This window comes from Acipenser ruthenus, chromosome 2, assembly GCF_902713425.1.
Source record: "Acipenser ruthenus chromosome 2, fAciRut3.2 maternal haplotype, whole genome shotgun sequence".
In the NCBI taxonomy this organism is placed as follows: Eukaryota; Metazoa; Chordata; class Actinopteri; order Acipenseriformes; family Acipenseridae; genus Acipenser; species Acipenser ruthenus.
This window is the reverse complement of record NC_081190.1, coordinates 81,671,017-81,691,064: the sequence shown is the minus strand read 5'-3', so window position 1 is coordinate 81,691,064 and position 20,048 is coordinate 81,671,017. Positions and strand designations below refer to the sequence as shown.

General features: G+C 36.9%; 1 protein-coding gene across 1 annotated transcript; it reads left to right on the top strand.

Moving 5' to 3' along the window:
- The first annotated feature begins 263 nt into the window (after positions 1–263).
- LOC117408881 (Golgi-associated kinase 1B-like) lies at positions 264–11,927 on the top strand. Its single transcript, XM_034014266.3, has 4 exons — positions 264–1,406; positions 8,083–8,297; positions 9,343–9,569; positions 11,055–11,927. The coding sequence occupies exons 1-4, from the start codon at positions 452–454 to the stop codon at positions 11,260–11,262; spliced, it is 1,605 nt and encodes a 534-aa protein (XP_033870157.3). The 5' UTR covers positions 264–451; the 3' UTR covers positions 11,263–11,927.
- The last annotated feature ends 8,121 nt before the right edge of the window (positions 11,928–20,048 follow it).

Genomic DNA, 20,048 nt, shown 5'->3' with positions numbered 1-20,048 from the left:
CATCCCAACTATAACTGAAACATTTGCAAAACACTTGTTTTAACATGGGTTATTCTTAATACGGGATAAATAGTTCATTAACTCAAAATGAAATTAATCATAAATACTTTGGACATGTGTAAATAACATATCCCAAAATACATAGATGCCACTCATTCATTTACTTTATTTTGTTCAGCTTCACTGTAAGATCAGATAACGCCTCTTTTTCGCTCTATGTTAGTTCACACGTTGGCTCAGTCAACTTTGTTTGCACAGTTGTCTGTTCAGTCTGAGAACCAAATCACTGTTCAGCCTGACTGATAAGACTAGAGCTAGCCTGCTCCTGGCGGGGTATCCCGTGTTAGTTACAGGCTACAAATCGCCACGCAAAACATTGGAAACGAGATTCCAAAGTTCGGCACCACGCTAAACAGAATCTGATGACATTACGTTTAGTCCATCATGTTTGATGACAATGGAGATGACTTTAATTCGTCAAGGCAAAATAATAAACTCGCTTGTATTGCACCCCTGTGCCAGGATTCTAAGGATATGCAACACAAGACGTCTGAGGTCAAAAAGGAATTTGCTGATCGGCAGTGCTTGTTTCATATATGCGTTTTTTCTTGTTGCTCAAGTAGGGCAAGGCGTCCCCCAGGACTTGGTATCTGAAAGACAGAAGTACAGAAGCAGAGAGATCCATGTGCCAAAGCTCGAACCCCCTTTGGAAAGCTCACAGGGTCCGGGGGCTGTGCGCGCTGGCGAACCCTCTCCGGATATATATTTTTCATTACAGCCCAATGTTGTATATATCACACTAAAATCCAAACGCAGCAAGCCTGCAAACATCAGGGGGACTGTGAGACCGAAACTCCGGAGGAAACACTCTATTAAAAAAGCACAAGTTGACCAAAATGGGTTACAGTTTCTGGGGGATGCCGGTCACCTCCGTGGGGGCAAAAGGTTGGTATCAAATAATAACAAGGGGTACGGAGATGAAAATGCTAAGAAAACGGTGCAATCAGATGTACAAGTTAATTCACATATTAAACGTGTAATTGCACGCCAGAAGACGAGGATAGATGGGCTAGACAGTAATATAAGGATATACAGTGAGAGTGCACCGCCTTGGTTGAGCAAAGAGGATATTGAAGCCCTGCGCATTCTGGCTGATTGTAATGTCACCGCGATTCAAGACCACCCTTCTAAACACCGGGGCTTGATCCTGTTTGAAAGTACAGGTGCATTGAGGGCCTTCGGTGAAAGCATCAACGGGGTGGAAGAAATATATTTTTGTCGAGGACGATGTGGTCTTATTAAGAGACACATGGATATGAGTGAAGTATTTGCTTTCCACCTGGATAGGATCCTTGGACTGAACAGAAGTGTTCCAGCTGTATGCAGGAGATTTACCCCTTTTCAAGGTAATGCCATGAAGAAAATCTTTATTTTATTATTATTATTTTTAATTAACACACAGTTACAGTAAAAGCGTACAGTCTTATTAGACTTGATACTTTCTAGACACAAATATTAATACAACAATGATGAAAACCTAAAACTTTGTTAAGAGGAAGCAAACAAAATGCCTGTTTTCACATATTTTAATGAACACATATTTAGTGCTGTCACTTTAAAAAATGAAACGTCTAGTAGAGTACTGTACTATGTATTATAGTTTTAGTTGGTACAGTATTTGGAGTCTCATTATCTCACAAGTTTTAACGCAGAAATCACATTTACTCTTCAATGATCTAACTAGAAAAGGAAGTGTGCATCTTAAAAAATTCCATTCAAGTCTGGTATTTCATGTATTTCATTGCACAAAAAAATACATTAGAATGCAACACACTGTACAGTACTGTACACTTCAAAGTGCATGGTCTTTAATGGCCAAGACCTAGGGATTTGCTAAACTGCACTGAATGGTAAACTAAGCTACATTCATCTCCCTATACTGTACATGCCTGGACAACACCCAACAGGGTATCAACTAGTGACAGATGATATTTACATTATTATTACTGTATTGACACCCCAGGGTCAATGTAAATGACCACGTGCTGAGAATTTATCATCTGTGGACATTTAAATAAATAAATAAAAAAGGTAGCTGCGAAAATAAGGACCATGTTCCATCCATGTTCTTGAACCAATTTGACTTAGATTAAGGTCTCAAAGCAGCTGATTATTTAAATACTGTAAACCTATTAAACCTGGCCTGGAATAGCTCTCCTGGTATTACCCATCCCTATGAACAATCAGCACATGCCATTACAATAATGTTTTCAACACATGCTGATCGCTATTTAGGTCAGTGGTATGTAACTTTAGGACCTGGGCAGAAGTTTAATTGGTTCAATTTATTATTAAAGGAGTAGGACTGGAGTTGCCCAAGTTGCTTCCCCCTGATTTAGGTCGTATGAAAAGGGTAATTCCATATTATTTAAGGTAACACCTTTTTCAAACTTTCTTAGTTTCAGCAGGCTGTATCAGCAAGCTGTGATTTCTAGCAATTTGTTTCTTGAAAGCTGTTTTAACTATTATTCAAATACAATACTGTAATTGTCTTATTGTTTATTGTTGTTATGTAAGGCCCAAAGCCAGAAAACATACTCCACTTGTAATTATTTTAAATCAAAATTAATATTTTGTCCAGGCTGTGTTTGAAAACATTGCTTTGACATATTACTGGAGCGGCACTGACGTTCTTAAAATGTTATGTAATACGCAGAGAATATCACATAATATTTATTTTCAGCAAAGTGTAGTGAAGAACGATTAAACGTACACTGTAAACCCAAATGTTAAACATTGAGTGCTTATTTTAATAGCTTTAGACTCTGCTGGTAACACACAAAACACAAGGGTTACCAAAATAAACAGTATAATGCAAAGTACTGTCAATCTCGGTTAACTGTCGATTGGTGGATAAGTCAACACCTTCGCTTAATTCGACAGACAGTCTTGCTGCCGAATTTTCTCCAAATAAAATACATTTTTTAATTCAACAACAATTACTGTTACTTGTTTTGTATTGGATTTAAGAGTGTTAGTTATTTGCTGCCACCTAGTGGTAGTATCCGCATAGCCCACAGAGCAGATGCAGTTCTTTCAGTGTATGTTATGAGGGAACAATAAAGTTAACGTCGAGTTAACCGAGGTTGACTGTATATACATGATTTCCATTACATGAGAGTAGATGTTAACACTTCATGCTGATTTGAAATCGGCTCTCGCCAAGATAAGCACCAGCCAAGACGTAGCTTTACAGTAAACTAATGTGATCCATCTGCGTCTCCATCCATTTGCGTTTCTTTCCATCTGATGATGTAGATATCCTTCTGCCTGGTGTTGATGGCTGAAGTGTAATGCTGGCTCCAGGGATCAGCTTATTTTGCCTCCCAGCGCATCAGCACACACAACGGCTGTGATGCTGGCTCCAGGGATCAACCACAGTGCGGTCTCCCCAGCGCATCAGCATGACAACCATCTGGATTAACTAAAATGTGTTTATAATCTGTTGCTAAGACAATGTTTAAACACTTTATATATAGTGTAGTTAGTATTATATATAGTGTAGTTAGTACCTTTGCCAGTGGTAAACTGTAGGGTTGTGGTAACTTTATTAATTTATAATGAATCAGACAATTCTACTTTATAATTATCCAAATTACACGGTTTATTGATTAATGAAAGATTATTCTTAACAGATGATGTATTCCATACATGATTACATTTGTTTGCAATAATGTGTAATAATGGTAGTCACCTAACTTGCAGTCAAAATAGTAATTAGCCATTACCTTCAACTAGGAATGCCCTTTCAGAACAGGTCCAGAGGTCCATTACAACCTGAGCAATTCACTGAAACATAATCTCCCCTAAGATTATATAGTTTTGCATTAATCTGGCTTTGAATAAGCACAGTCTTAATTCTATAGAATTCCATACTCTACCATCTGGTTTTGGTTTACATCAGTTTCATATTAGCTGATACAACAGTCTTCACATAGAATTAACCTATACAATGGTAGACCTTTTCACCATTCTAACCATGGATACCTTTAAGTCACTGCAATCGAAAACGTACATACACCCTAACACAAGGCTCACATTGGACTCCTTCCAAATGCATATCTATACATAGAATACAATATGACATGTTTATTACCCTTACAGCACTGGGGCTACAAGTACATTAGCAGCCCTATATTTTTTAAATAAAAGGTATCTGAAGTTGAATGTGACCAATATGGTATGTAGATTCAATTAAATTAGACTTGACCCAACAAGTGACAAACTCACTATTTATCTGTATTATCTGTATCTATATTGAACTTTTAACATGTTCACTGAGTTTAAGAATTTAATGTTAAAATATAAGTTCTGTTTCTGTGCTTATCTTCATATACATGTTCTGTTTCTGTGCTTATCTTCAGTCAATAAAGTGAATAACTGTTGTCTCTGATTCTATTTTAATACTACGTTTTTGTACAGTAGTTCAAAGTAACATTGCAGTTAAAATGGATGGCTCTTTTTTAATGCCTACCCCATTGCCATTAAAGACTGTACAGTATTTATCGAGATTACTCATGACTTCAAGGTAATGTTGCATTTTACTCTCTCAGTGTTAAAATTAGAGAGTAAATTACTCCCAGACCCAAAACCTTATCTGGAGCACTAGGCGTATTATTCAGCTTCACTAATTTTGAAAGAACATTTCTTCATCTTTGGCTGCAGGTACAGTATTTCATTTAAATATGTTCTCTGCTAAGCCGTAACATTTCTTTTGCCCCTTTTCATCCTGGATCTTGCAGTGGCTCTAGTGTGTTTCATATCCAGGGTACTCCTCTATTCATACAGTAGCTCTGACTGTATCTTTTAGTAAAGTTGAACCACCAAAGGGGGGTCAATCTCACAAACAAGATGATAACTATGTTAAAGAAGTAACTCACCTGAAGGTGAATCAATGTTGCTTAAATATAATCATGAATTAAGCTATTTGACCACCTAAATACGTTTGTTTTCAATATATTAAATTTAGGTAAATGATTCCTTGTATTATCAACAGGGGGTGCATACTGTATCCCTGACAACAAGGATAAAGTAGAGGTGTAAGTATGTGTGGCAAAGTGTGCAGCTGCTGGTGATCAATGAACAGACAGACAATTATAATCCAGCTGCAAAGGTTTGTTTTATTAGTTTTCTGTCCAGTGCCTGATGGCAAGACAAACAATAAACAATAAAGATGGTAAGTAATACAGCGGCGTGTATTACTTACAGTGCCGAGAAAAGGTTTGTGAACCCCAATGATAATTATGGAAATTCCAATGTTTTACCATGATAGCCTTCTTGAATCAATTGGATTCAAGAAGGCTATCATGGTAAATATATCCATAGGGTTTATATTAACCAATTCCATGTCTTTTGAAACAAAATGATGTATGAATTAGACAAACAATGAGTAATTAAGATTCAGGGTCTGTGAAAAAGTAAGTGAACCCCTGGTTTTATCAACTCAATTAAGGGGATAATTAGAATCAGGTGTTTAAATAATTAGGTAGATCTTTAGGGGTGAGTTTGGGAGGCCCCACCCTATATAAAGATCAGAAACTTTGTGAGTTTGGTCTTCACCATACAGGTGTGTGGAAACACGTCATGCCACGATCAAGAAATCTCTGAGGACCTCAGAAAAACAGTTATTGATGCTCATCAGTCTAGAAAGGGTTACAAAACCATTTCTAAGGATTTGGGGCTCCACCAATCCACTGTCAGACAGATAGTCTACAAATGGAGAAAGTTCAAGACCACAGTCACTCTACCCAGGAGTGGTCATCCTACCAAAATCTCTCCAAGAACAAACCGGAAAATCATCAAGTCACAAAGAACCCCAGAGTAACATCCAAGGATCTGCAGGCCACTCTCACCTTGGCTAATGTGAGTGTTCATGACTCAACTATCAGAAAAAGACGAACAAGAGTGGTGTTCATGGAAGGATAGCCAAGAGGAAACCACTGCTCTCTAAAAAGAACATTGCTGCCCATCTGAAGTTCGCCAAAGAGCACATAGATGAGAAACGTTGTGTTTGGCGAAAACCAAACGCTGCATTCAAACAGAAAAACCTCATCCCAACCGTCAAGCATGGTGGTGGGAGTGTGATGGTTTAGCGCTGCTTTGCTGCCTCAGGACCTGGACGGCTTGCCATCATTGACACAACCATGTATTCTGCATTGTATCAGAAGATTCTAGAGGAGAATGTCAGGCCATCCGTCTGTGAGCTGAAGCTGAACCGAAAGTGGGTCATGCAGCAAGACAATGATCCTAAACATACAAGCAGATCTACAAAAGAATGGCTGCAGAAGAAGAAATTCCGTGTTTTAGAATGGCCTAGTCAATGTCCGGACCTAAACCCCAATCGAAATGTTGTGGCAGGACCTGAAGCGAGCTGTCCATGCAAGGAAGCCCTCAAATGTCACCGAGTTGAAGCAGTTCTGTAAGGGGGAATGGGCCAAAATTCCTCAGAACCGATGTGAGAGATTGACCAACAGTTACAGGAAAAGCTTTGTTGAAGTCATTGCTGCTCAAGGGGGTGCCACCAGTTACTGAATCTAAAGGTTCACATACTTTTTCACACATGGATATTGAATATTGAATCACTTGTGGATAAATAAATGTTGAAAAAGTATCATGTTTTTGTGTCATTTGTTTAATCAGGTTATCTTTATCTATTATTAGGACTTTGATTAAGTCTAATTACATAATTGTACCCCCACATTAAACACAAAACACATACACAAGTCCGTTTATGGTGATACAAGTGCAGTAATGTTCTGGGTTTGTGCTGGCTCTGGCAACAGCTCCGGAACGTGTCAGCTGTCTAATAACAACAAGCAACAATTAGACAAGACAATCAAACACTCACAATACTTATAGTCAGAACACGGGTCCTTCCGGGCTGCCACATCATTTCTCTTCTGGGTCGATGAGTTAGTGTACCGAAGCTCCGCCCCTTTTCAAATGACTTCCTTTTAACCCTCGGAACGAAGTGTCAGGCTAAGTAGTCCAGGGTACTCTGTTCCCGTTACTTACAGGTCGGGAGGGAGATTTACCACCAAGAATCATTGTCTTTCTGTCACAGTATGTCATACTTCTTGAGATCTATTGTAGAACTGATCATTCATCCATTTGTAATGCAACTTGGTATAAACATTCATTAGAACAGATTCTTGCGAGTTTTGTAACCTATACTTGGCTATGGTGACCTACTTGGTCATGAGCACTGGCTTGTGATTGATAGCGCTTAGGAAAGCTATACAGTATATTTTAGACTCAATTTAATTTATGTAAAGATGTTATTCTCTATAAAGTGAATTTAGGTCACATTGTCTGGTCAGCTTTGGAACCTCTTGGAATTAACATTTTATTCTGACAATGAGGACCTCATCCACAGAATTCTTGAAAAAAAAAAAAAAACAGGTTCACTACACTGTCCGAAATGCCTGGAATACATATATATTTTTTAATTATTTAAACCTGATGTGTACATCCCAAAAAAAAAAAAAAAACTATTAATTTTTTTTTTCATTTTTGCACACTGCAGTTATACCTATATCTGCAGAACCACTAATTAACATTTTGATGATACCTGGAGCTAGATTCTCAAAACTTTTTCTCCAAATTGTCATTTAGCTAAAAAGATTCGGAAAGGAAAATGCACATCAATGAAAATCTCAAAATGAATAAGAAACCTATTAAGACAAGCCCCTAAATTAACACGTCTGAGTTGTTTATTTCTGGTTTGGTAAGTTTATTGGGTGCGCTTTTTCTTTCTGAAAAAAATGTGCTAATGAGGATTTGAATTAAATAACTCTGAGAATGTAACCCTTGGCTAAACATTCCTCACAAAAATAAAAAAATAAAAAAATAAAAATCTTGAGCTTCTCTGTTGACCCAGTTTTGTTTTGCTTTTTTATGACTGGTTTCTTATTTTCACTCCTTAACTGTATTATTGAGGTAGAATGGCTATAGTTTATCAACCAATATTTATTTTGTTTGTCAAATTGTTACTAACTGATAATGATGTCTTTTATTTTATAGATGGCCACCCATGTCCTGTTATCTTGTGGGATTCATCCCTCTCTCCAGCAGACAATGAGGCACAGTCTACAGTGAGACTTAACTGGGGATCTTACCAGCACTCACTTAAGCAAAAATGTTGGCACCGTGGTATTGTGCCCAAAGCAGAGTGGGGATGTTCAAATATACATCACTTTGAATGGAGCAAGTTGGCTCTCTTTGATTTTTTGCTGCAGGTAGATAAGACTTTAAAATTCCTTGTGCTAACATAGCTAACATATCAGTTTCTCATTCTGTTGATCTTCATATTTGTATCAGGCAATAATGCTGTTTTTTTTTGCCAACCTAACCACAGAACGACGAGGTATGAAATTGTTGTTACATTTTTTCATTACCTTGGAGACATTTACCTCATAACAAACAAGACTATACATGATTTTAAAAAAAGAGTTTAGCACTATTTTTCAGTAAGTTGCCCCAGTGTATTGTAGTGTCGAACTACATGGTCAGGGAAGCACAAATTGAAGATTTTTATAAAATGTACCCTGATACACAGTCATTAGCATGCTCCACAGCTGCCTGCTGCCAGTCCAGGCTTCAGCTTGCTTTACCCGCTGCTATGCAGGCTCTAAAAAACAAAACAAGAATAAGCAAATGGAAGTCAATACAGTTATTAAGCTATAGAGTGTCACCAATATTATCTCATCCCCATAGACCTGATTGACTCCCCAAAAACCCATGGCGTTTATCTATGCTACTTTGACTTTTGAATTATGTGATCTTTTAATTTGAGGGGATTTTAGCATTAAAAACTTGTCTGAACGGTACATAGATGAACAATGCTGTCTCACAGCACAAAAGGTCTTGGATACTTATTTTTCCATAATCAACTTCCTGGCTATGGTATGTAAAAGAAAGACCTCCTTGTAAGCATTATTTTGATAATGCTCAACAAGATTTGTAGCCTGATTAAGTCAGACCAAACTGAAGCGATATACTGTTAGCACGACATGGTTTTAGTTACTCCAGGCCTCATTGTTTTTGCAATAATATTTGTCCTTTTTGAAAGAAAACATTGGTTTATTAAATTTTTCAGATGATGCATTGTTGTGTATTTGCTTTTCTTAATCCCTGACCTACAATGGTAAACATTTTCTTTGTTAAGTTTTGGGGTAGTTAAAACTAGCACAAACAATGTTTTCTAATTCTAAAATTTGTATCCTGGAAAATTCTGGATTGCTGTTTCCACCTAAAACATATGTATGTATTTATTTATCACAGGTCTATAATCGCCTTGACAGGAATTGCTGTGGATTCAAACCTCGAAAGGAGGATACCTGTGTAGAGAGAGGCTTGTATCTGAAATGCGATGACCAAGACAACATTGAGCTGGTGCATATTATTCAGAGAAAATTGGATCCGAGGCATTTGGTTTTCATTGATAATAGGGGATATTTTGACAGAGGTGAAGACAATCTGGATTTTAAATTGCTAAAAGGCATCAAGGAGTGAGTATACCTGGCACAAAAATGGGTCTTCTAATTAGAACTTAATATCAAGGCATCTTTTGCATTTATTTCCCAAATATATATATATTTTATGTGTGTGTGTGTGTGTGTGTGTGATTTTCAAAACATGTTTTTTTTTTTATTGTGTTTGGAGTTGTGCTGTTTTGGTAAATAAATAAATAAGCCTAAATAAGGACAGCAGCATTAGGAGGGGGTGTAATGAATTGCAATCTTTCCCTGACTTAACATCCCTGTCATTCACATCTGCATCCTGCAGTTAAATTGAGCTGTATTCAGCTGTGTAAGTCTATTGTATAAAAGGTATAATGTCATAACTTTAGCCCCTGATGAAAGATACTGTAATGTACAAGATATTGGCATTGCTTCCTTTAAATGTCAGCGTGACAGAGTGTCAGTGGATAAAACTTTGTACCAAAACAGACAGACCTTCCTGTGCTTCTTGTACAGCCTTTAATGGTTTAAAATCAGCTGGTTTTTCATGTAAGTTTGGTGCCGGGAGAGCGGTTTTTTATTATTCACCCATTTGGCAAGTTACTGCATCTTAGTAGTCTTTAATGTCTATTGTGGGTGGGGAGCTTTAAAAATGTGTATTTTAATATAAAAAAAGTACTTTAAAAACGAATGCTGTGCAGTTGTTCGATTTGGTAACCGTTTTTGTGTAGTTCTGACTGGACCTGTAACAATACAATCACTTAGGAACGCTCTCCAGTTTGAACTACAGCTCCCAGAATGCACACAGAATGGCTGATCGTAGCTAACATTTCAAGCTTTTCACAAGCGTAACAAAGCATTATATTGTACTGTACAGAGTAAGTAAATAAATAATAGAAACCGTGTCAGTCAGTGATATAGGGTGAACGAGTATTTAAAACCTACATGTACACTTGTACAGGCTGAGAGACTGTGCGCCGGAGCAGCTGTAAATAATGGCGAAATAATATTCAAATAGGCCTAAAACTATTATTTACATTACATTAGGCGTACAAAAATCAAAAACACTCACCCATATAACCACAAAAGCCAGAAGAACCTCCAAAGAAATCATTTCTAACGTAAAACAAATAGCTTTGCACGTTGATGCTCTAGTGTAAATAACATGGCATGTATAGAATTAAAAAAAAAATCTCAATTAGCTGTCATAAAACAAAAACATGGAAATGCTAAATATACAAATTTGAAACACTGTACTGTACAGTCGTGCTCGTTTAGCGCAAACACATGCTTTATATACATACACATGGAATGCAGAACTTCTTAATCATGCACAACTAGTGTATCCCTGTGATACATTTAAAAACACAATTGCACAATTGAAGCCCTCCCTTACGCTTGTGCAGGAGGCCGAAGAGGAGGAAGAAACATAAGATTTAGTCCTGTGTCCAAGCACTAATAAATGTTAATAAAGCGTAGGAAAAAATGTAATTTTTTTTTTTTTAATTGTTACATCTTTGTTGTTCCCCACAGGCTTCCTGAATCTGCAGTCTCTGTGCTGAAGAGTCAACGTCTACGAGAGAGGCTCCTCCAGTCTTTGTTTCTTGATAAAGTTTACTGGGAAAGTCAGGGAGGCCGCCAAGGAATCGAGAAGCTTATTGATGTGATCGAGAGGAGGGCAAAGATTCTCCTTACTTACATCAATGCACATGGGATCAAAGTGATACCTATGAATGAGTAAAAGCTGCAGTGCCTCGTGACCAGACAGCTGCATTGGTTATCTTGCACCTGCCTAAGTTACATGAAGCTGTAACAGAGCTACAGTACAGGGACACTTTTATCACATGTAATGCCTATTGCTGTTCTGAGAATGAGAGGTAGATGATCAGGGTACATCTTTACTTTTGGCAGGATTGCCTGTGATTTACATGTGGATTACTTCCAGTCCCGAATGGAAAGGGATATCTTGAGATCCTTTCAAAACAGTAAAGCACTATGTGAAAAAAAAAATTAGAGCAATAGCTAATAGAGATCAGTCCTGCTAATGATTCCAGTTTGTATTTGTGTGGGAATCCACACCCCCCAGTTTTGGTCTGACATCACAATTGAGTTTTTCCCGACTGGGTGTCGTACACTGCTAAGACTGAATTACTGACCACAACTAGATACTGGTGATTACTATGTACTATGTATTAACTTAGCCCAACATAGCAACCCTCATATTATGCATGGCATTGTATGCTGATTAGATGGCGGAGACTGCTCCACGAGGCAACCTAAAGAAGAGCTTAGCCTATTAATCTAGCTATTGACCATTTACACTGTGCAAATGTTTCAGGCAGTGTTTGACTTCTTGTATGGTACATTTTAGCCTGTGGTAAATAAAATCCAACCTGTTGATTTTTATTTGACTTTGGTGTTTTTTTCTCAGCGTGTGGATCTAGGGGCTTGTGATTTGTGACCTATTGGAGATCGACACACCGGTTACTTCTGTTTTAGTGCAGCAAGAAAATATAGGCTGCCAGTAGATTGATAATAAAAAGGTAAATTGATAATTCACCTTTGATTAGTAAATGCCTAAAAAAAACTATTCAAATGTGCACATATGTGGTATTTTTGAATTCGGGACACTCAGAGCAATTCAGGACAAATGTATTTTTACCTGTGGAACTAAAGCTGTCAATATTCCGCCATCTTGTATGACAAGTTACATGACAAGCTACATCACTTAAACCTGCTTCACCATTGGTTGAAACCCTTATGACTAATCGGTCTCAGTCAGTCTTGGTCGGCAACCGCTGCACACAGACAGACGGATCACATCTGAACGAAACTGCTTCTGAAAAAGATTCAACATGTTCAATCTTCAAATCTGAAGACATCCCGACTGAAATCTGCATAATCTTGGTTTTAAGGGCACGCACACTGCTAGGTTTCATCCAGACTCTGTACAGCCAATTGAGATGAGATGAGATGAGATGAGATGAGTCGGGAAGGCTTGAGTCGGGCTTTTCTACTCTTCTCGACTTCTCTACTCAGAATGGCTGAGATGATCAGGGTTTCTAAAATAATATATTTCCTTGTGTCTGTTACTACCCAGTCTTCCAGTGTTTTGCCTTCTGTGCTTTAGTTACATGCTATCAGACAGCACACCTTTTTGACCAGTTTGTTTACATTCTCAAAATGTGGTTTTAGTTGCAGGAAAACAATGGCTCCATCTGCTTGCTTCTACCTCAGTAGATTCCATATTTTAAACATATACTTGCAACCATACCTTAATATGTAAAGCATAAGAGACACTACTCATGTAATATGCATACACTATTCATTGTCAAGCTTTATTAAGGATTTAATACTCTATTAAACAAGCTGACCAACATGCTTTTACCCATTTCATATCAACAGTTTGTGGGGCACATGCTATTGTTTGTCATGCCTCTATATGAGAAGTTTATGTACCGGTAAATATCTTCTTATAAAAAGGTAATGTAGAAGATTCTTAAAAGCCTTGTGCCTAAACCTGTTCATAGTACCAGAAAGAAATAGTTCAAATCAAGCAACTTTTAATCAATAGCGATGCATTTGAAAAACCAACATTCCTGAATTCAAGCAACAACAAAAAAAGATCTTCAGCACAAGAATATAGGATTAGTGATAAATCTTCCTAATGCATATAAGCTGTAATTAAATGGATTCTTAAGCATGTTATCACTCTTTTAAGACTCATACAGTATTAAAGCATTTAGTAGTATGTGATTTATAAATAAAAACAAAACATGAATGATATAGCAAATAAGATATATGTTTACAATTACAACTGTTACAATTTAAATACTGCATCCTATTGCCATTACCTTTTAAAAAATACACTGTAGGCCTATATATTGTAGACCATATATTGCTGTGCTAATGCTTTTGTATCTTCTACCCTTTTCATGTCTTTTTTGTTGTTTTAACCCCTTTAGATCTGCATTCACCCAGAGCCATCAGTTGTGCTGCTCCTCCTGTTTATTTAAGCCAAGCTGTTTCCGGGAGAGCTCTGCTGAGCACAGACTTTTCACATGCTCTGACTGCCTGGCGTTCTAAATGAACATTGGGGCTTGCTTTTCAAAGAAGTGCATGAAGCAAAGTCTATTGAGTATCTACAGGCTTATATATACTGTAGTACATGCATCTCATGTATAATCTTCTTGTGTGTGACAAATCTAGAAACAAAGACATGCTCTCCTTCCCACTGTGTCAGAGCTATAACTTAGTGTAGTGTGGGGATGTTTCTGTATGAAACCATTATTATTATTATTATTATTATTATTATTATTATTATTATTATTATTATTAATAATAATAATAAACATGGAATAATTACATAAGGTGCAATTACATTGTACCTCAATTAAACAAGTCTCTAGAGAAGTGTAAAACTAAGCGCTCAACTACAAATGCTGTGGAATCAGAGTAAATATTTCCACTGTACATCTGTCAATGAAATGTTCAGACCTTCACATGGTATTGGTAGTTCAAACCAAACTGAGATTGCATATGCAAGCTTTGTTGTTGCTAAGAAAAGCTAAACATAAATGTAAATAGAGGAAAAACAGAAGCCTTCTAAAACAACTTTTTAGGCCAGTGTGGCAGTGTGCACAGGTGTGTGAGGGGAATTTCCTATCCCTGCCAAAATACATGTGAGAATGTGGCTGGAGTTAATTGAATAATTTATGATAATTAGGTTCCAGCCACATGGTATAAAAAGGGGAGAAAATCCTTTGTTTGGTGGAGGGAGTTGGTGAGGGAACAGTTTGTTACTGGATGGTGGTGCTGGTAAAGGGTGGATGGAACAATTTTGCTTAAACCTTTGTTTTGGCCCATGTGCCTTTTTTGTTTGCATTTTGTGTATTAAAAATGCACAGCTGCGCTTAAACTGCAGCTTCCAGGCCGACACCATCTGGGCCTGCAACTCTACCCTGTCACATTAATGTTTTGCTTATTTTTCATTGTGTTCTGCCTCATCTGACCCACTTGTGCTATTTTTGCTTTTGTATATTTCTAAACATACAATCCAACAGCCATCATCGTTGAGTTTAGGAGTGATTTTTAGTGGCTTTGCCATTCAACATTGAATTTAGGTATGCACCAGTTATGTAACATTATCAACTTGTCAAGTCTGTGACAGCCTGGAGCTAATAAACTCATCATAATGCCAAGCAAGTTATAGGCTGCAAGCTGTTTACAAACAAATCATTAGGTGGATAAGTCAACCATTCATCAAATACACAGCTGTGTCAATTAAAGCAGTCCAGAATGCTACACAATACAGTGAGGAACAGGGGATCCGTTATCAAGAGCTAGTAAACCATCGGCAGTTCAATTTTGAACTGACAGGCATTTTATAAATATGTTTCTGTTTGTATTGCTATCAATTGTGACTCTGTCATGGTGTTGAGAAGTGAAGTGGTAGTGCTTATTTATTCCCAGGTACTATTTACCAGCCTGGAGTAGCTGTTTGTTTTCTCCATGTTCTCCATTTAAAGATCAGGCAGCATTTTAATCATTGCCAGTATAAACATCAAGGTGTCATAACTTAACATCCAAACAGTAATACTTCAGAGCACATTTGTAGATTTGGGAAATTTGTAACCATGAAATATAATTATTGAGTTATGATGTACATGACGTACTACAGCATTAATGTGAAACTGGTTGCTGCTGCCCTTGACAAAATACATGAACATACTAAGTAAAGTGTGGCTGTGTGAAAGGAAGGGTCTATCTGTACACATGGACATTATTGTTTGTAGCTGAACTTCAATATTTACAGCAGTTATTTTATTTTGTTTATTGTTATACACAGGTAACAAATGATGGCCATACCGATCTCTGAGTAAAAGGTAATGTAGCCTTAGGAAATAGCTTTAAGACGTGGCCATAAAATGTTTTGCCCCATTCAAAAGGTTTCAGTAATTAGTTATACTGTATAAGGAATGTTTTATTCTGTTTTTCAGGGTCATCATACAAAATATGGGAACTTTTATGGACTGTCCATGTTCGTCCATCTTTCTGTCTATCATACTCTACACAATAACTGCCTTGATTTAGCATTTTCACCAAATGTTTGTCATTCACTGCTATGGACTTCAGATTGGTTTTGGCTATAATCTGGTGATTTTATATCTGGTGCACACTGTTTTATGAATATAATGCAGTTTGATATTAGAGAAGCTCTTCTTGACAGGATTCTTTAATGACAGTCTATGAATCACTTCATATTATAGTTACTATGAATAACTCGATGACATACAAGGGCGAGACTGAAGTCTAGACCACAAACAACTGTACAAACAGAACCCTTAAACCTCTTTGGGTTTAAACTTTAAAACTTATTTCAAGAACGAAAGACTGTAGTCATAACACATGAACTGTCTGCATTTGTTTGCACCACCCAGATAAGGATAAAGGCACCATGCTTTATAAGACATGCTAAGAGTGTAAAGAATAAACAACCTGGGATCATAAGGGATATTGTTAAATGCATTATATATTCATATACAATTAATTATAAAGACTTTAGACTGAAAATTATCTATTTGTATAACATTTACATACATTATCAACATTAGAAAGGTTGTTCAAATAAAACAAATTTGTTGTACAGTGAAGCATGATAAAATCCCTGCTGCTTGTAAAAGCATATCTCCATTGCGTGCCTTCTGCAAAGGCTATTTTATACATATAAGGATTTCTCTATACATGCAGCTGTCATTTCTGATAATGCATGACATGGAAATGAACCCCTGAAAAGACTTGATAGCTATTTGCTCAGAAGGCAGAACATATTTAGGACTTTTTGACAGTTTTAAAATTCTATTTGTATATCTCATTTCCTTACCTTAGATCTTCAAGTTAGAATCGTGTAGAGTTCCTGTATACTATGTACACTGTTGTTGTTAATGATTAGAAACTATTTAAGCAATATAACCCTGATTGGAGCTTTATCACTGGCATTACCTTGGTAATTTACTTTGTCAGTACACCTGTTACTTTCCTGACAGTCAACTACCACATGGTAAGCCCAATAACAGGGTTTTTATTGTAATTAGAAACCTATTTTAAGGATTTAAAATGTTTAATTCACAGATGTAATTCGATTTTTTTGCTTCTGTAGTTAGTGTTTATTTAGTAGTTAGTGTTGATAGAAAATATTCTTCTTTTACATAATTCATATTTTTTTAGAATTATTCATGAAGAGATATGCAGTGCTTTGAAAATCTGGCTAAAGTGTAAATAATTAGAACCTCACATTTCTATTTTTATATCATAAACAGATTTAGGAACCAGTCATAAACTTTCTCTTTAATCTCAACTCATGTTTTCAATAAGATGGCATAGCTATCATTTGATAGCACAATTACAAGAAAACATGCACTGACATACAGACAAAGACTAAGCCTGGAGATGTGTCACAATGTGACTTTCAGTAAATAAACAGGTAGAGCTCTCAACAAAAGCATCCAAAAAAAATAAATGCTGCAGCAAACTGGAATGCAAAATTAAACGCCAACACACACAATAATACATGGAGAATTGTACAGCACTGAAATGTGTTTTTTTTTGTCGAAAAGACTTATTTATATTTAAAAGATGAAAGTTGGGAGGTATTTCCTAGACTGATCAACAACCATTCACTCGGAAAGAATCATGTCATCCTTACAAAATGGTAGCAGACAGCAAGGCAACATGATGTTGCCTCGGAATTCTGAACACAATGGAAATGTGAGAGGCCTAAAAATAGAACATTTGGGAATTGTTCTAATCCCTTTCTAAATATTCAGCAGTTTAGATGAGAGAACCACAAAGCTTTAGGCCAGATTTGCTGGCCTTTTCTCCAGTGGGAAAAGGCTTATGATGTAATGTTTTAAGCAGAAAAAATAATATTAATGTAATGAATGTCAGTTGTTTCATAACAGTTGTTTTTTTTCCTCAGAGAATATCACATTTGTTAATTATTAACATCATTTTATTCATGTTAAACCTCAATTTAAGAACAACATGTTTGCAATAAAAGTGATTGATTGAGAAATAATCTGAAGGGCAGCAGGGTAAATGAGTACATTTATTATACGAATAGCTAATTTTTCAGGGTATTGACATTATATTAAAATGTAAAAGTCTACAAACATTTGTATTATTTACCAATAAACAAAAAGGGTTTGTATTAATTTGGACCCTGGCAACATATATTTGTGAGGTATCAGTACAGTATGTTATAAATACATACGAATCCTACAACTTTCTGAGAAGGATTAATGAGAGCAGAACAAAGAGAATAAAATCAGCCTCTACTCTGGGTATTGGAATTATCGGCACCTCAGCAAAGCCTCCTATTAGAGAAGCATTTTTGAACGGTGAGCTCCACATGCATGATTCAGTTATGGGCTAAACATCACACATCTCATCTGACTGACTACAAGTGTGGGGCATGTGAGGGAGGGTGCTATTGCATATTTTAGGGATAGACATCCTAAGAATCTGCAGGAGAATATATAGGGCATACAGGACATTAAGTCACAGTCCAAAAATAATACCCTGTGGGAGAGAAAAAAAACAAATTTGTACTTTAAGGAGGTGAAGCTGCACATAAAATATATCAAACAGACAAGTTGTTTGTACTGTTAAATGATACAAACCCTGGTTATAAAATGCGATATCTTGACATAAACTGTACACTTCTTATTAGTTAATAAATTAATCAGTTTGCCAGACCAGCTGCCACTATAAACCCCTACAAATCAAAATAATTTGTGCCATCATGCCATCAGTCAGTATTCAATGTCTTTTACAATAGGAACATAGAAAACAAAATAATTACATAAATCTTACCTGTCATTATAAAGGTCTCAAATGTTCACTTTTGAAAGACATTCATTTTTTTTTTATTATAGGAAACATGTTTAATTGTAATTTCTCATACTACACTGGGTTAAAGAAAGTTTTCTGTTTCCATGCCTTACTCTCAGGAAATCTGTTATGACTGCACTTCCAAGGTCATTTTAATCCAGCTGTGTCTTTGGGGTCAAAGCTTATCAGTGGCTGAAAGCATGCCAGTCAGTAGGGGAAGCAGCTGGTTGCTTATTGACAGAAAAGGTGTTGAAAAGATGAAATGATGTGCAACACTACTAAGGCGAATAATATGAATGGACGTGTACGACTAGTAACATTAATACAATTATTCTGTACACTCTACTTTCAGTGTTAGGGGTCCGTACTGATTGTATTAACAAATACAGAGGATATGGGATGGTGTTGAAATGTATGTTAAAATAAAGCATAAGAGAGCCACTATTAGATTGCATAATTGGTATTCAATCCCACAGTAAGGTGACGGAAATGTTACTCTCTGTGAAACAGATGATATTCAAAGTGTGGATGTTCCTACAGCATGAATCGACAACCTGCCTGTCATATAGTGTTACAGCATTTGCAGTAACTATAAAAACCAGTAAAGGAGAATGATAGTTATCTGACTTGTCCCCTGACAGGCAGATAATAAGGTCAAATCAAATGTCAAGAAAAGCAACAAACTAAATATGTTGTGAAGATTCAGGGTGTTAAATTACACTATGTAACACAATTTTTGTTCCTGGGTAGTAAGTGTTATTTCCTAATTGCTTATGCCTCAAAAGTATAGAAAATGGCTATTATTCCCCACAAACTTTGCTTTTGTGACCAGGAGTGATATTTTGAAATTTACCTATTTCCAATGAGAAAACGGGCGAATTTGTGTCTTTTCGTTCACATAAAGTCCGAAAAAAACAACATATGAATCCAAATTAACATGTATTTATACTAAAGTAATACAAAAATGACTACAAAAGATTTAGAAGTGAGTAGTTTTTCGAGATTTACGATTATACTGTAAATCACTTTCACGAATCAGCCCCCAAATGTAGTCTCCCATCATGTTCTCGTTATACTGTCCTTCATTGACAGCTCATCCAGGAGCCTCAAAGCCATGCTGCTCCATAATGGTAACAAGTACCCGTCTCTTCCCCTGGCTCACTCGGTGCACCTCAAAGAGGATTACAACAGCATCAAGACCTTGCTGGACGCCTTGAAGTATGATGAGTACGGCTGGGACCCCCGGAAGGTGCTGATGCCACCACTGCACATCAAATTGGGCCTTATGAAACAATTTGTCAGAGCTCTAGATAAGGAGTCGGCAGCCTTCAAGTACCTTCAAGACTTCTTCCCTAAGCTGTCTGAGGCAAAGGTCAAAGCCGGTGTCTTCATTGGACCACAGATAAAGAAGATCCTGGAGTGCAATGAATTCCCCAAGAAGCTCACTAGTAAGGAGAAAGCGGCTTGGAACAGCTTTGTCACAGTGGTTCGGGGCTTCCTGGGCAATCACAAGGCCGAAAACTATGTGGAGCTGGTTGAGACGCTGGTGAAGAACTACGGCACAATGGGCTGTAGGATGTCCCTCAAAGTCCATATCCTTGATGCTCATCTTGATAAATTCAAGGAGAACATGGG

What these genes read in the sequence shown, in the direction of transcription:
- LOC117408881 (XM_034014266.3), top strand. Translation starts at nt 452, where the DNA reads ATGACAATGGAGATGACTTTAATTCGTCAAGGCAAAATAATAAACTCG. An exon ending in GAGATTTACCCCTTTTCAAG is followed by an intron (nt 1,407 to 8,082) that starts GTAATGCCATGA and finishes TTTATTTTATAG; the next exon opens with ATGGCCACCCATGTCCTGTT. An exon ending in TCTTTGATTTTTTGCTGCAG is followed by an intron (nt 8,298 to 9,342) that starts GTAGATAAGACT and finishes TATTTATCACAG; the next exon opens with GTCTATAATCGCCTTGACAG.